The 14,953-nt window shown below is 61.7% G+C and overlaps 1 protein-coding gene across 3 annotated transcripts in view; it reads left to right on the plus strand.

Annotated features, from left to right (window-relative positions):
* DIS3L2 (DIS3 like 3'-5' exoribonuclease 2) overlaps positions 1-13,129 on the plus strand; it is a 371,835-nt gene extending 358,706 nt beyond the window's left edge. For all 3 annotated transcript variants that reach the window (XM_030802727.1, XM_030802728.1, XM_030802729.1), the window contains exons 15-21: positions 5,854-6,037; positions 6,749-6,835; positions 9,957-10,104; positions 10,519-10,649; positions 10,781-10,885; positions 11,914-12,015; positions 12,610-13,129. In XM_030802727.1, the coding sequence (XP_030658587.1) occupies positions 5,854-6,037; positions 6,749-6,835; positions 9,957-10,104; positions 10,519-10,649; positions 10,781-10,885; positions 11,914-12,015; positions 12,610-12,786 (934 nt within the window). In that variant the 3' untranslated portion in view covers positions 12,787-13,129. The remainder of the gene's footprint in view (positions 1-5,853; positions 6,038-6,748; positions 6,836-9,956; positions 10,105-10,518; positions 10,650-10,780; positions 10,886-11,913; positions 12,016-12,609) is intronic.
* The last annotated feature ends 1,824 nt before the right edge of the window (positions 13,130-14,953 follow it).

The following is a 14,953-nucleotide window of genomic DNA, read 5'->3' on the forward strand; positions in this document are numbered from 1 at the left end:
TGGCCTGAAACAGAGCTGCCAGCAAGATCTCTTCCACTTTCCCTTCCCAGCAGCCTGCAATTCAGTGCTCCGTAGACCGCTGCCTCCCGGGGCTCTGCGGTTTCCACCACACTACACTCCATTTCCGGCCGCTAAGAACACAGCAGGTTCTACGTAAAGGTAGCCATCACCTGCACCCCGTGGGCTGCCCAGCCATGGAGAAGAGGCCATGGTTGGGTACACCGCTTCTGAGACAGGCCCAGCAGCTGCCTTCATGGCCTCGGCAGAGCCCAGGGCTCTGGAGCTTACAGGGAGCATGTGCCCAAGTGTGGAAAATTTGGTCTGCAGAAGAAATGAGGCTGAAATTGGCTGGGAGCAATTCTTATCAAAGCCACATTAGCAGTTTTCAGCAAGAGCTAATTGGACAAGCTCTGTGAGTGGCCTCATTCCATTAGCAGGAGCCTCCCACAGAGTGTGACAAGGGCCCTGGTGGCTCAGGGCAGAAGAGGCTGTTTCTGTCCCACATTTGCCTTTGGCCTTTGAAAATGGACACATTTTCAGCTTTGGGCACTGACCCTGCCCCTCTGCCCCGGCTCCCGCTCATTTCCAAAATCACTCTCTGAGTGTCCTGTGTGAGGAAGGGGTGAGGTGAGTTTCTCAGCACTTTAGCAGGTGTGTGGATCTGAAACGGGACACCTCTTGCCTCCTTGCCAGAGGGTGGCTTTGTGGTGAGGGTAGGGGAGGCAGAAGAAACTTCTAGAAATGTTGCTTTTACTGTGTTTTTTGCCTAAGTCCTAGACTTGGGGCACCTAGGCTAGTCACATCATAGGATGTATAATAATAATGTCTTATTTATTCAAGGCCAGGAACTTGAACATTGCTTCCCTGTTTTACAGGGAAACAAATTGAGATTCCATGAGCTTAAGAAGCAAGTGAGTGGTAGGGCTGGCATTCCATGCAAGCCACTGAGGAGAAGCCCCTCGTCTCTTTTCCTCTCCTGATGGCAGGGCCAGGAGAGGGGAGGGACACCCCCCAACTCCTACCACCTGCCAGACAGGACCTTCCTGGCCACAGAGGCCCCAGATCCCTGACTATCAAAACCCAGCCCCAGCCTTTCAGCTGAGCAGAGAAATACTCAGATCCAGTTCCTCAATGGTCAGGGAAGGTAGGCTTCCTCTGAAGTGCAGATGGCTTCACCCCTTTCTCATCTCATCACCTCTGAGCCCTGCCAGGGCGAGAGCAGCCTTTCCCAGCATCGTCCTTTAAGATGCGACAGAAACAGGTCCCACCTGAGCCAGCAGGAATGCGGCACCCAGTGGCTGCCTCTGCACAGTCTTGATGCTTGCCAGCACCTTCAGGGTGAAGGACGCCCTGTCGTAAACGCATGAAGAGCCCTGCGTTTCGTATAGTGATGTTGCTTTTTCTTTAGAGGAACATTTGTGCACTGTGGGAACCTCTGTTTCTACCAGCGTCACCCTTGCTGTGGGGAGTGTGTACCGTGTGCGGGGGGGCCACTGTCTGCCACAGCATGTGAGGGGCTCGCTGAGCCTCATACCTGCCCTCCCCCTCCCCGCCCCCTCCTGCCCCAGGGAGGCCCAGACCCAGGGAGAAGCGGTGCTGGGAGTGAGTGCTGAGGAGCTGCAGTCCTGGCCCTGCAGCCGCTGTCACAGCACAGCCCCACCCCAGACCTCCAGAGTGGTGGGCTCTGGTGGTGCAGGCTCCAGACACTTGGCTGATGCCAGGCCTGGATCCAAGGCCCCGTCTCCGAGGCCTTAGCTTGCTGTTCTAGAAGGTGATGCTGGCTGGCAGCCATTCCCAGCCCCTCGGAGAGCAGTTGTCAGGCAGTCCTTGAGCTCCAGCGCCCCATCCCCAGCAAGGCCCAGTGATCTCATGCCTGTGCCTCTGGCGCTGGGAGGAGCGGGGTGACACTAGGGCGGGTGCCCACATCAGAGGATGAAAGTCTGAGGCCGGGGCAGGGGGCAAGGTGCCCTCCCGTCCAGCAGCCCCAGTGCCCACTCGGCCCCCTTCGGGGCTCCCGTGGCCCAGAGTGTGGAGCGGCGTGGCCTGACCACCCAGGATAGCTTGGGGTGTTTCGGAGGTTTGGCTGCCCAGGCTGTGCACCTAGCACAGCTCCCCAGGGGAGGGAGGGAGGAGGTCAGGGGAGAGGGCCCTGCTGACCGGGTCATCTCTGGCCCTGGGTTCCCATAGGAGCGCCTGGGCTCTAAGCTGGAGCTGCCCCATCCCAGGACCTTGGGGAGGAAGAGGCTGGGCGCCACCTGCTGGCCCACCAGGGAATTGTCAGGGTGGGGGACTGTAGCCTCGGGTCGCTATGCTGGCCGCAGATGAGAGCTCTGACCCCCACCTTCCCTACCCCACCCACCCTGCACTGTCCAGCCCAGTTCTCTGACCCATGGTGCTGGGTCCCATTTGCAATGGTGAATACTGAACTCGGTGCAACTCTGGCTGCTGGCAGCTGGGCTCGGCCTGCACCTTTCTGTCCCCAAACTCCACTGGGGACCTCCCTTCCAGCCACCCCGGGGTGTCACCAACACAGCCAGGTGTCAGCCCCAACTTCATTCACTCCTGCTGAGAGCCCACCTCTTCTCTCTGCCCCCATCTGCTACCTGCAGCATCAGAAGGACATGAGGGCAGCAAACAGCCCCTGCAGCTGTCCTCAAACATCATGGTCAAGGCTGCACCTGGGAAGCGGACTCTCTGCGGTGCCAGCTCCCTCCTCAGTGCCCTTGACCTTTGTCTGGGTCCCTGCTTGATGTGGCCCAACTGGCTGGGCCAGAGCTCCACAGTCACTGTCCCGACTCCCAGCCCCCCAGAGGGAGGAAGAGGCTGAGACCGCAAGGGAAGCAGAGACTCAGCCACACCAAGGGCCCTGGCAAGGTGGACCTGTCCTCCAAAGCCTCACCAGGCTTCACGTTCAAGGTCACCAAGAGTGCACTTGTTCTCTGTCGAGGGCAGGGGTGACTCCTGGGACTGTGCTGGGGTTCAGGGAGGGCAGGTAGCGGAGTTGCCAGGGAAGCAGCTCGGCTGAGGTCTGTGGTTTTGGCAGGGGCTTCCACAGAGGCCCCACCCTCTCCCTGTCCCCTCCCTCCTGTCCTTGTCCTCGTGTTTACTGAAGACCATGAGAAGGGATGTGGAGAGCCCCTGCAGGAACTGAGAGCAGGAGCCTGGCTCAGCCCTAAGAGGCTCCCAGACATTCAGTTCCTAAACCCATAGAGGGTGGGGCATGGGCACAGAGGAGTAACCAGGGCCGCCTCACACAGCCCTGCTCCTTCACCCTGCCTGCCTGGTGGCCTCCTTAGCCAGCAGCCTCAGTGCAACCCGCTATGGGGCCATGCTGCCCCCTGCTGGCCACACTGCAAAATGCAGCCCAGGGTCGGGCCTAAGGCTGCACTTGTCCCTCTTCCCCCAAGCCTGCAGCTGGGCTGGAGGGGAAAGCAGGCACCACAGAATTGCCTGGGTGCTCCTGCCCAGGAGGATTGTCCGACCGCATGGGGAGAAAAGTCCAGCACCATGCCTGGCACATAGTAGTTTTTATGGAGTGAGAGGGCAACAGTATGCATGATTGTGTGCATCTGAAGCATTTCGGTGCTGACGGCCTGGCCAGTATCAGATTATTTTTCAAGCAGGAATTTTGATTCTTCTTGGGTTCACAATATCTTATTATGAAATCCAAATAAGAACAGTCTAATGGCACCAGACAGTGATACAGGTGAGCCTAGAACAGTCAGTGTTCATGTGGCAGACTGCAGCCTGCTCTTCAGGGAGGCTTCAAAAGAATTGAGGAACAGAGATTGATGGCAGGGATGAAAATCACAGGGCATGTTGAGGAGACCCCCAGCTGGCCATGTGGGGGGCAGGTGGGGCAACAGGAGAGCAGTGCCTGTGTCCTGAGGGCTTTCGATGCGTCAGGTAGAGGGCCTGCCAGTGCAGAACCTGTTTTCTCTGCGTCCATGACAGCCCTGAGCAGGTGCCATTGTGACCCCGGTCCTGCATTTGAGACAGAGGATGGGGAGGGCTCTGTGATTGGTTCAGAATCCTACAGCAAGAATGTTGTGGAGCTGAGAGTCGAACCTGGGCTTGGGAGACTTGTAGTGGGTTAAGGGCTTGAACACAGGGTTTTTGGCAGGAAGTGGTGGGCACAAGCACAGATTAGGGCTGGGAGGTGGGGTGGGAGGCTGAGCAGGCAGTTACTGCCACCCAGAGGGCAACATGGACGCTCCTCCTTTTACCTGCTGGGTGTCCTTTGTGGTAGAAGGGCAGGCTGAAGCTCGATCCTTGTGATCACACATCCCATCTGTCACCTGCCTTACTGTGTGCCATGAGCCAGCCCAAAAAAGTCCCCACAGAGGAGGGGCTAGGGGTGCTGGGCTGGCTTCCCTCCTCTCCAGGTGGTGCCCGCCCTCCTGGGGCATTTCCCAGCCCTTCTTCCTCTGCATCTCGGGCTCCCTGGGGAGGCAGATGTGCTCTCAGGACATCCTGGCAGAGCACAGCTGCACGTCTGCCCTGGCAGGCCCACCCTGGGTGGAGGAGGGGCTCTGCATCCCAGGGCTCTCTCTCTCTGTGGCTGGCTTTCTTTCCATGAGTGTGGCCAGATGACGAGCCTCACCTGCAGCACTACCCACACCTCCAGGAAGGGAAGTTGATGGCAGGGCTCCGGCTGCGGCCAGGCCTGCGGGAGCTTCCTCCCTGACCTCTCTCACTCAAGGGGAAAGCTCAGGGCTGGGCATGAAGCCTGGGGAAAGGCAGGGAGGGCAGAGTCCCCCCAGGCTGGTCAAGGCCCTGATAGTCCCATGTCTGCCTGAGGGGGCGGCTTTCCCCATGAAGGGGGTCCTGGTCACCAAGGCATGAGGACATGCCCAAGCACCCATCACAACAGGCTCCAGCTCTTGTGCACATGTGTGATCTTCTTGTCCCACCAAAGGCAGGAAAAAGAAGAGCGTGGCCTCCTGCCCCAGATTTGGTGGTAGAGTCAGTGGTGCTGACCTCAGTGCTGTGTGATACCAGCCCCCCAGCCTTTGCCTGGTTCACATCCCACATCGCCCATCGGTCCTTGCTTCTTCAGTCTGGGACCTTGGCCTGCTCAGTCCTTCCGTCGGGAGCCACGTCCATTCACAGTGACTGTTGAGTCTAGTGACACCCAAGTGCTGCAAAGCCAGAGCAGCAGCCCCTGAAAGGGTGACTCTGGGGTCTCACCCCATCCCAGTCCTGCCCTGTCCCCTGGTGAGGGCTTCCCTCCTGCTGCCTCAGATCGTCCGGTCCACCCTCAGAGACCCTGTCGGGAGGCTTCCCTCCAACAAGGCACCGTCCCCAGAGGAGAAGGGAGCCCAGCACTCCTGGGACTGAGGGGTCCTTGGTCCACTCACCACTGCCACATGCCTCAGGGAGCCCTCTGAGCAGGGGCTGAGCTGGCGCCCCTGGGTTCCCATGCCCTGGGCGAGCATGGTGCCCTCTTATAGCCTGCGCTGCCCCAGTGTTCCAGGTGTCCTGTCATTCAGCAGAGATCTTTCCTCGGTGCCTTCTCTGGATTGGGTGGGCTGCTGAGCTCTGGGGCTGCTGCAGTGAATTATTTAATAGATAGGTGCTTCCCTGCTCTCCAGGGTCCCCCTCTGGGAGAGCCAGCACAGGAGCTAACCAGTCAGAGGAGAAGGCGGTGTAGACCGACTGGTGCAGGGGAGACCATGGGGGTGCTGGGCAAGACAGGGACTCGGCGGAACACATGAGATGAGGCAGCTGGGAGGTTGTCTTTAAGCTGAGACCTGAAGGGTGATAGAGAGTCAGGCAGGCTGCAGCGTGGGAAAGCCTGCGCACCTGTCCCCCAACCCCAGCAGTCCCTCCCATCCCACCCACCCTCTGCAGGCTCGTGGAGGAGTTCATGCTCTTGGCCAACATGGCAGTGGCCCACAAGATCCACCGCGCCTTCCCCGAGCAGGCCCTGCTGCGCCGGCACCCCCCGCCCCAGACAAGGATGCTCAATGACCTGGTAGAATTCTGCGACCAGATGGGGCTGCCCGTGGACTTCAGCTCCGCAGGAGCCCTCAATGTAAGTAGTGGGCAGGATTCAGGGGAGGCCCTGCTTGGGGGAAAAAAGAGAAAGACCTGGAAGGTGGGGGGTCCACCGGCCTCTGCTTCCCCCCAGAGTCCCTCCCCTTCAGCCAGGTCTCTCCTGTAGGGAAGGAGGCCCTGGGAGAAGGGGCCCCTCTGAGTCCCAGGGGCCCTGACAACGGGACCTGCCCCCTCACCAGGACTGTGCCAAGCGGGGGGGAACCCTGGAGGCCTAGCAGAGGGCAGGGGTCCTGTGGCCAGAAAGGGCTGGTCTTGGGCCCAGAGGCTTTCAGAGTGGGGGCTGGAATCATAGGAATCCCGGGAATGTTGCTGGTGGTACTTTCAGGTGCTCCCTGCCTGGGGCAAAGCTAAGAAACCCAGGGCCTTGGGTCTGGTCCTGGCGGAGGGAGACATCTCACCCAGGCCCGACCCTGGGAGGGGAAGGCAGGTGCCCTAGGCCAGACAGCTGGAGCCCAGTGAGTCCAGGCCAGCCAGCAAAAACATGGAAGGGACTGACCTCAGGCCAGTGTGGGCCACAGGCTGTGGGCGGCTGCCCCCTCTCCCCACCCATCCCCTCTGAGCAGGGCTGAGCCCCACAGGCAACTCCTCCCCCCAGAGCCGGGCATGAGGTGCTCAGCGGATGACAGGGCCCAGAGTCCCTCCCCGAGCTGGACCACACGTCACACAGGTTTCTGGGATTTGCTTCTAGAAAAGCCTGACCCAAACATTTGGAGATGACAAGTACTCACTGGCCCGGAAGGAGGTGCTCACCAACATGTGCTCCCGGCCCATGCAGGTAAGGAGGGCCCAGCCCCATCCCCATGCAGGTAAGGAGGGCCCAGCCCCGTCCCCATGCAGGTAAGGAGGGCCCAGCCCCGTCCCCATGCAGGTAAGGAGGGCCCAGCCCCGTCCCCATGCAGGTAAGGAGGGCCCAGCCCCGTCCCCATGCAGGTAAGGAGGGCCCAGCCCCGTCCCCATGCAGGTAAGGAGGGCCCAGCCCCAGCCTCCCCTACTCCTGGGAGCACACTGGCCCCAGACATGTGACCTCCACATGCAAGCACCGCCCCCCACCGTTCCTGTCTGCTCTGGACATGGCTGGGTGGATGGGGGCTGCTCCTCTTCTGCCAGAGGGTGGGAGAGGAGGCCGACCCCAGGCAGCACCTAGGAGGGGGCACCCTGAGCCTCTTGAGTTTGAGCTGCTGCCTCCTGCTCAGACTCGCTCAAGGACAGTGTGCCCTGGAGCTGAGGGGCTACTGAGACCTCCTGTCAGGCTGGGGTCCTGGAGGAAAGACAGGGTCCCATGTGGCTTCCTGTCCCAGGGAACACTCCTCACCCCCCATCCCCACATGTGGAGTCCAGAACCAGCTGTCGGCCTCTGGCCAGTGTGGGAAAGAAGCGTACTTGGCCGGGGGCCTAGGCCTGGGCCTGCAGGGAGGTGGCAGGCTGTGGGGTGGACAGCTGGGCTTGCTCTGGGATGCCTGTCCCAGCCCCCCAGGCTGAGCTTCACCCGTGCAGGGCCCGAGCATCCTGGGACCAGGACCCCAGAGGACCCTCGGGTCAGCGGGAGCTGACGAGTCGGCTCTGGGCCCCGGCCCGGCCCAGGGGCAGGGACAGGCTGTATTTCAGGGGCTCGGTCACTCGGCAGATTCAATCTGTTCACAAGAACTGGATGGCTTCAGCTGACCTCAGCAGATTTATTTTCTGACGCTTCAAGCTCTGCTGGGTTTGAAGCCATCAGGGCCTGCTTGGACCTGGCCGCCGTGACCTGCCCCCAGTCACAAGTGTCTGCCCGGCCAAGCACCTGCGGCACCCACAGCGGAGAGGGGCTGGGCCGTGCCCATTGGGCTCTCTCTGTTCTACACTGCAGTGGCTCTAGGCCTTGCAGAGAAGGCACAGCAGCCCCTAAGTCCCAGAACTGCCTCTGGCTCTGCCCTGCTGGGGCCCCTGCCATGCCCCTGCCTTTAACGCCACCACCTCCAAGGAGGTACAAGCCAAGCTGGAGCTCCAGAGATCGGAGCCACTCCTGAGTCAGCCAGAGCCTGAAAAGGCTGCATTCTCCTGGCTCGCCTCCCAGGGAGCTCAGAGGCGCCCTTGCCCGCGAATCCGATGGCAGAGAGTTACCAGGTCTGCGGTGCTCCTGTTCCTCAGCCCCGGGAACTGGGGTGGGGACAGGGCAGGGCGGCAGCAGAGAGCACAGAAAGGTGTGAGGGGGCACGCAGTCCCCAGTGAGCTTCTGCATCAGGACACCAGGGCTGTCCCAGGGATGGCTGGGCCTGCGAGAAAGCCATGGTCCCCACCCATCCCACCTGACCCTGAGCCACCTCCCCCAGCCAGGAGGGGCCAGGGCCCTTCATCAGCCTCACCCAGGTCATCTGGGGAACTGGGCCACCACTGAGAACAAAGCCCAGACATGTCTGGGAGTGGAGGCTGTGCCCACCTCCCCCGGAGACTTGCCCTCGACTTAACCCAGGGCCCAGTAGGGGCTGGAAGGGAAGTGGAGTTAGGGAGCTGAGCAGGTCACCACCAGCTGTGCCCTGGGCTCCAGGGCCCGTGTGCACACAGTAACGGGAGCCGGCCGTCTGTCTGGCCAAGGGCACAGGAGGGTGAGTGTGTACAGCAGCCAGGGAGCAAGGGAGCCAATGAGACACACAGGAGTGACTTTGGACCTCTGCAAGGAACCCGTTCACTTGCCCACAGGCAGTAGCACTGGCCTTGACACCCAGCCCTGAAAGCTCGGGGACTACAGGACAAGCAGCTTCAGGGGCTGTGGCCCCAGCTGGGCCGGGCTGTGCGCTGGTCCCTAGAGACACTGGGTATCTCCCCTGCCCCAGTCCTGCCTCCTGCCCAGCACAAGGGCCTTTGGAACTCAGCCCTCTGTGTCTCAGCCCCTGGGAGGGTCAGGTGGTTGGAGATGAGAAGGGTTGAGGCTGGCAGGCTGGAAACTGCTTCCTTTGGCTGCTGTGGGGTGGATTATTTTTGAGCACAGAGGTGCCCGGGTGAAGCGTGGCTTCAGCTGGGCGGGATCAGTGCCAGAGGAAATAAGGACGGCCCCGACCAAAGGTGGGTGTGGGCCAGAGAGGAAGCACCAGGAGCCTGAGGCCCGTATTGCACAGGGCAGGGGATCGCATCCTGGGCTTTCTCTCTCTCCTTCCACTCTGGCCAGATGGGAGGATGGACGTTGCCTCCTTGAACAAAGACCCACAGGTCCCTTGGCTTCTGCTTGTGTCTCCAGCAGACAGTGTCTGCAGCCTCCGGTCCAACAAAACCACAGGCCTCCTCCTCCTCCTCTTCCTCCTCCTCACTGTCCTCCTCCAGCACCTCCACCGCCACCTCCTCCTCCTCCTCCGCTGCTGCCTCCTCCTACTCCTCTGCCACCTCCTCCTCCTCCCCCACCTCCTTCTCCTCCCCCTCCTTTCTTTCTCCTTCTTCCTTCTTCCTGGGCGAGAGTAGCAGCCCCAGCCCCATGCTGGGAAAGGGTAGGCCAGAGACTCTTCCCTCCTGGTGGTGCTCAGGAGTGACTCAGCAGGGACTGGACTTGGAAGGCTCAGCTCGTGCCCCCTACCCTGACAGCATCCTGGGGATTCCTGGCTCGCTGGTCCTCTGCAGGGTGGGCTTGTCCAGGCCATTCTCAGTGCTGCCACCTTGAGGGCATCTGGGAGGCCCAGGCAGGCCAGATTTGTCTCCTGGAAAGGACATGGGCACCCCTGGGCTCTGCCCAGCCTCCTGGCCTCCGTTTGGGTCCCCTTGTGCAGCAAGGACCCTGGCCCCGGTCCTCCCTGGCTTCACTCAGCAGCCAGCAAGCCCATTAGGTCTGTGCACACATCGCTGCGGACGGTGAGGCTGTGGGTGGCGCTGGCCCTCCGGGCCTGGCCGGGCAGCTCTGGGCTTGCCAGGCTCTGACCCTTCCCGTCCCGCAGATGGCACTGTACTTCTGCTCGGGGCTGCTGCGGGACCCGGCGCAGTTCCGGCACTACGCGCTCAACGTGCCCCTGTACACACACTTCACCTCGCCCATCCGCCGCTTCGCCGACGTCCTGGTGCACCGCCTCCTGGCTGCCGCGCTAGGTGAGGGGTGCAGTCGGGGCCAGGGCAGACCTGGGCCAGCTCAGGGCTGCCCACCCCCACAGCGGTTGCTCAGTGGCCCAAGACCACTCTGCCGTGACCATGGAGGTCCAAGGGTCGGGCGACTCAAGTGCAGGGGAGCCTGGCCTGGAAACTCTCCCTACGGGCCGGTGCTGTGGAAGCTGCAGGCGGTCCACAGCCAACCCTGGACACAGCTGGGAGGAGGGCGCTGACCTCGGAGGGCCGCTTTCTGCTGCCCTGGGAGCTGGGTGCTGGAGTCCTAATCTGTCGCCGAGGGTGCAGCACCATGCAGCCCATCCCCCAACCAGAGCTCTTCCCAGACCCCAGGCTCCCACCCTCATGCCTCACCTACTCCCCCATACAGCACCCACCCACAACCCCGCCCCCTCTTCCCAGGCTATAGGGAGCGACTAGACATGGCGCCCGATACCCTGCAGAAACAGGCGGACCACTGCAACGACCGCCGCATGGCGTCCAAGCGCGTGCAGGAGCTCAGTACCAGTCTCTTCTTTGCCGTTCTGGTCAAGGTGAGCCCTCCAGCCTCGTGCCCCTCACCTCCCTCTGGCTCCCAACCCTCCTGGGCACCTACTTACCAGGAGGCCTCGAGGAGCCCAGGGAAGTGCCAGGAGGTGCCATGGCTGCAGCACTGTCCCTGCAGGAGAGTGGCCCCCTGGAGTCGGAAGCCATGGTGATGGGCGTCCTGAACCAAGCCTTCGACGTGCTGGTGCTGCGCTACGGCGTGCAGAAGCGCATCTACTGCAACGTGAGTGCCCTGGGAGAGCCCGGGAGTGGGCGGGGCAGCCCAAGCCATCCCGCACTGGAGGGGTACACGCTGTGATGGGTCACACTCCACGCCTCACTCCCCCAGCCCCAGCACAAAGCCCACCTGATGGGCCTTGCTGAGACGCCCAGCTCTCCCACCTGGGATGGTGGCTCCAGGCCCAGGGTCAGGCCTGGCCCCCTTCCCCAAGGACCCAGGAACCAGAGAGCAGGCCCCTCCATGGCCAGTACAGCTCGGCAGGATGTGCAGGCTTTGGGGACTGTGTTTATAAGAACATGAAGGAATGAAAGGCCAGAGAATGGTCCTTGGCCGCTCTGGAAACTGTGTCCCCTGAAGACAAGGAAGAGAGCTGTCCATGGCTCTGCTCCTGCCCTGAGTGACTGTTGATTCACCGTTCTCTCCAGGGGGACATGGGCCTGTCCTAATGCCACCTTAGGGGCTTGGCTCCAGCTGGCCCTGGGGTTTGCAGGTCACCACCTGGCCCCTCTGCCTGGCTTTGAATTTCCTAATGTCCAGAGTGTCCTGGGAATGCAATGTCCAGCCCGTTGTGCGCAGTAAACGTGGTGTTCATACCTGGAGCTGGGCAGAAAGGGAGGGACAGAGTCCCCCAGTGGACCCTCGGGGCTCTGTGTCCTGCCGTTCAAGCCTAGGTCACCCTGCCGTGGGCCCAGCCCTGCCTGCACTAACAGATGGCACCAGCAGGGGGCGCAGTGCTCCGCCACCACTGTTCTCTGTCCCCACCTCAGTGCAGTCAGCGCTGGACCCCCCACCACTTGCCCCCAGTAGCACACAGAGCCAGGGGCCTTCCCAGCCCCCACTCCTGGCCCTTGGTCACTGTCACCTGCTGTCTCGGCCGAAGGTGGCCTGGCAGGGCCTCCCTGAATCTCCCTCCAGCCAGGTAGGGGTGGGCCAGGGCCGAGGGCTGCCTCCAAGCAGTAAAGCCCTTGAGTGTGGAAGGGCAGGCAGCAGCACCCAGAGCTGAGGCCTGAGGCTTGGTGTTTGCACTCCAGGCACTGGCCCTGCGGTCCCACCACTTCCAGAAGGTGGGCAAGAAGCCGGAGCTCACGCTGTTCTGGGAGCCTGAGGACATGGAGCAGGAGCCCGCACAGCAGGTCAGAACCCCTCTGTGTCCCAGCCCCCCAAGTCCTGATGACCCCTCTCCTGCGGTACCCCTCATTCCTTCATCTGTGTCCCCTGGGCTCCCCCAGCACTGCAGCCTCCCAGGTAGGGTTTCAGGGCCCACAGGCCCTCCCAGCTCACCCAGACCCTGTCCTGTGGGTCCTGCTTTCTGGCACCACCTTCCCTTCTTTGGGGGCAACCACAGTGGAGAGAGGCGGGCTCTGCCTGTCCTGCTAATGCACAGGTGCTGGCCTTCTGGGGTCTTTTTAAGAACCTGATAAAAGCTATGAGTTTACAAGCAAGAAATTGTCTGGAACCGTTTTCACCAACAATGTGCCCCGAAGGCGGACCCGGGCCCCCAGGTTGTGTTTCATAAGCCTTGGGAGCGCTCAGGATGCATCTGACTCCCTGGCTCTGCCCTGACCCAGGGCATTCATCCTGGAGCAGGCCCCCATTACAGACAGGCGAGCAGAGGCTTCCAGAGGCCGAAGGAGGGGCCTGGGGTCCTGCTGCAGGGATGGAGGCAGAGCTGCGCCTCGTCATCAGGCCCTGCCGTCTTTGTCCCCTCACGGCCGGGCTCTGCACAGGTCATCACCATCTTCAGCCTGGTGGAGGTGGTCCTGCAGGCAGAGTCCACAGCCCTCAAGTACAGCGCCATCCTGAAGCGGCCAGGCACCCAGGGCCACCTGGGCCCTGAGAAGGAGGAGGAGGAGGAGGAGGAGGAGGAGTCTGATGGTGAGCCTGAGAACTCAAGCACCAGCTGAGATCCGCCAGCCGCCTGCCCCACCTGCCTGTCCCGCCACACTGGCTTTAGGAATAGGACCTGTTGACACGGAGGGGGATTTTTAATTTGGTTTTTAACAACTCAGGGGTTTGTTTTTATTTTTATTTAATTTTTGCAGCTCAACTTTTAAACAAACTGCAGGGGAGAGGGTGGGGCTGGAAGGATGGCTGAGGCCTGGTCAGCAGTGACCCCAGCAGAGCAGGCCCCAGTCCTCCTGGGAGGCCGGCCCCCCTTTTTTCTGGGCCCTACTGCCCTCCTCTGCCCAGGAAATGGGGGGTTTCAGCAAATCAGTGTCACAGAATAAAATCAAATGTGGAGTGCCATCTGGTGTGTGGGGTACCTCTGGGAAGCCTGGGCAGTGGGGTACCCCTTGCACCCAGGGCAAAGGACCCAGTTCAGGCTCCACTCCTTGCTGCTGAGCCGATGTCACCACCCAGAACCTTCCTGTCAGTTCCAACATGATTCAGAGCTGGCTGCCTGGCAGATTGATGCTGGAGTCTCATTCTTCATGATCAAAAATGGAATTAGTATGCAGGACTGAGAGCGCCCCCATCACCCTGACGCAGGTGACTGTGTCCCATCCTGCCCCCACTTCCTCTCTGCACCAGCTCCGCAGGGCCTGGTAGGGGTCAGGGGTCCTGTGACACCCCTTCCTCCCAGTTCCTCAAGCAGCACTCTGTGAGGTCCTGTGCCCAGCACTGGTGTGAGTTGGTGCCCCGGCAGCACCAGGGGAGCCTGGACAGAGAAGCCGGCCTGGGCCTGGGAGAGGGGAGGAGGGCCCTCCAGTGCCTTCCAAACCAGGAGGGGAAACCGGCTCCTGGTGACACAGCCTGGCCCCGTTGCCCACCCAGTGTCCTGAGCACCCACGGATCCCACCTGCCTCGGTCCCGGGCAGAGCTGGCCGGCCACTGGGCAGTCCCTTCCTCAGCCAGCCTGACCCCAGCCTGCACTCCTCCCCCTCTGTGGGGGAAGCTCCGTGGCTTGGCTTCCCCAAGAGCTGCCAGAAACTAGGATGAAAGCCATGGTGAGCACGGCCTCTGTTCCCCCGCACCATTTCCTGGGGTGTCGGGATTAACAAGCTCATTTGATCTGGTTACAGTGAATTTTCTTCAAAGAAACACTCAATAGGGTCCTTGTCAGAGTGCCTCGCAGCGCCTGAACGACAGTGACAGGGCACGGCTGCCTTTGTTCTGCCACCGTCAGACGGGGCTGGCTGTGGGAGGCAACCAAAGACATCCCGCACCTGCCCTGGGAGCCTTTCCCTCCTGCAGGGCTCAGCCACCTCAGGCAGCCTTCAGTCTGTGTGTCCTGCCACCCCCGAGATGTCCCAGAGGCCACGGTCACCCCATCTGTTCCTGTCCCCAGAACCTTCTCCTAGAGCCAAGTATCTGCGGGGACAGGCGAGCGTCTGGGGGTTTGGTGTTGGGGTGGAGAAGGCTGTGGGGTGTTGCCCCGGCCCAGGCAGCCTGACTGTGACAGCCCCAAACAGAAGACATCCCAGCCCCTTCCCCTCCCCTCTATGCTGCCCACCCTCTGAGGAGCAGTGGCCAAGTTCCTCTCTGGGCTTCTCAGGCCAGGCTGGCCCTGTCCCCCAGGGCCTCCCACAAAGCCTGGGAGCTGTTCCCTCACAGGCAGCACAGACCCAGACGGACACCTGTCCCTATGTCCCAGTGCCCCCAGGCCCCCGTGAGGAGTAGCCAGGGGGGTGAACAAGGGGGTTCCTGCTGCCTGGACTTGCTTGGGAAGCAGATGCTGGGCTCAGACGTTCTTCAGACAGCCTCACCTTCCCTGCTGGCCCCAGAGCATGGCAGGTGCCTGGAGCCGTGGAGGCCATGGCAGCCCCAGCCCCGCCAACCCCATCTGGGGAAGTGGAAACCGTATCCACGAGGGTCAGGTCAGGTCTCTGCCTACAGTGACCTGGCAAGGTTGTGCCCAGCCAGGACCTGGGCTCAGGCCCAGGCCACCCCCACGCCCTACCCAGAGCTCAGAGAAGATGGCTCAGCCTTATCCCCACGCCAGTCACGCCGAGCCGCCCATCTGCATTCACTCCTTCAAGGAACATGGTTGACTCAATCTGGTGCCGCGCATTCACAGGATGGCTCTCCATGGGTCCACTGGGGGCCCAGCCTCTTATGTGGCCCCTCGCT

This window comes from Nomascus leucogenys, chromosome 22a (genome assembly GCF_006542625.1).
Source record: "Nomascus leucogenys isolate Asia chromosome 22a, Asia_NLE_v1, whole genome shotgun sequence".
In the NCBI taxonomy this organism is placed as follows: Eukaryota; Metazoa; Chordata; class Mammalia; order Primates; family Hylobatidae; genus Nomascus; species Nomascus leucogenys.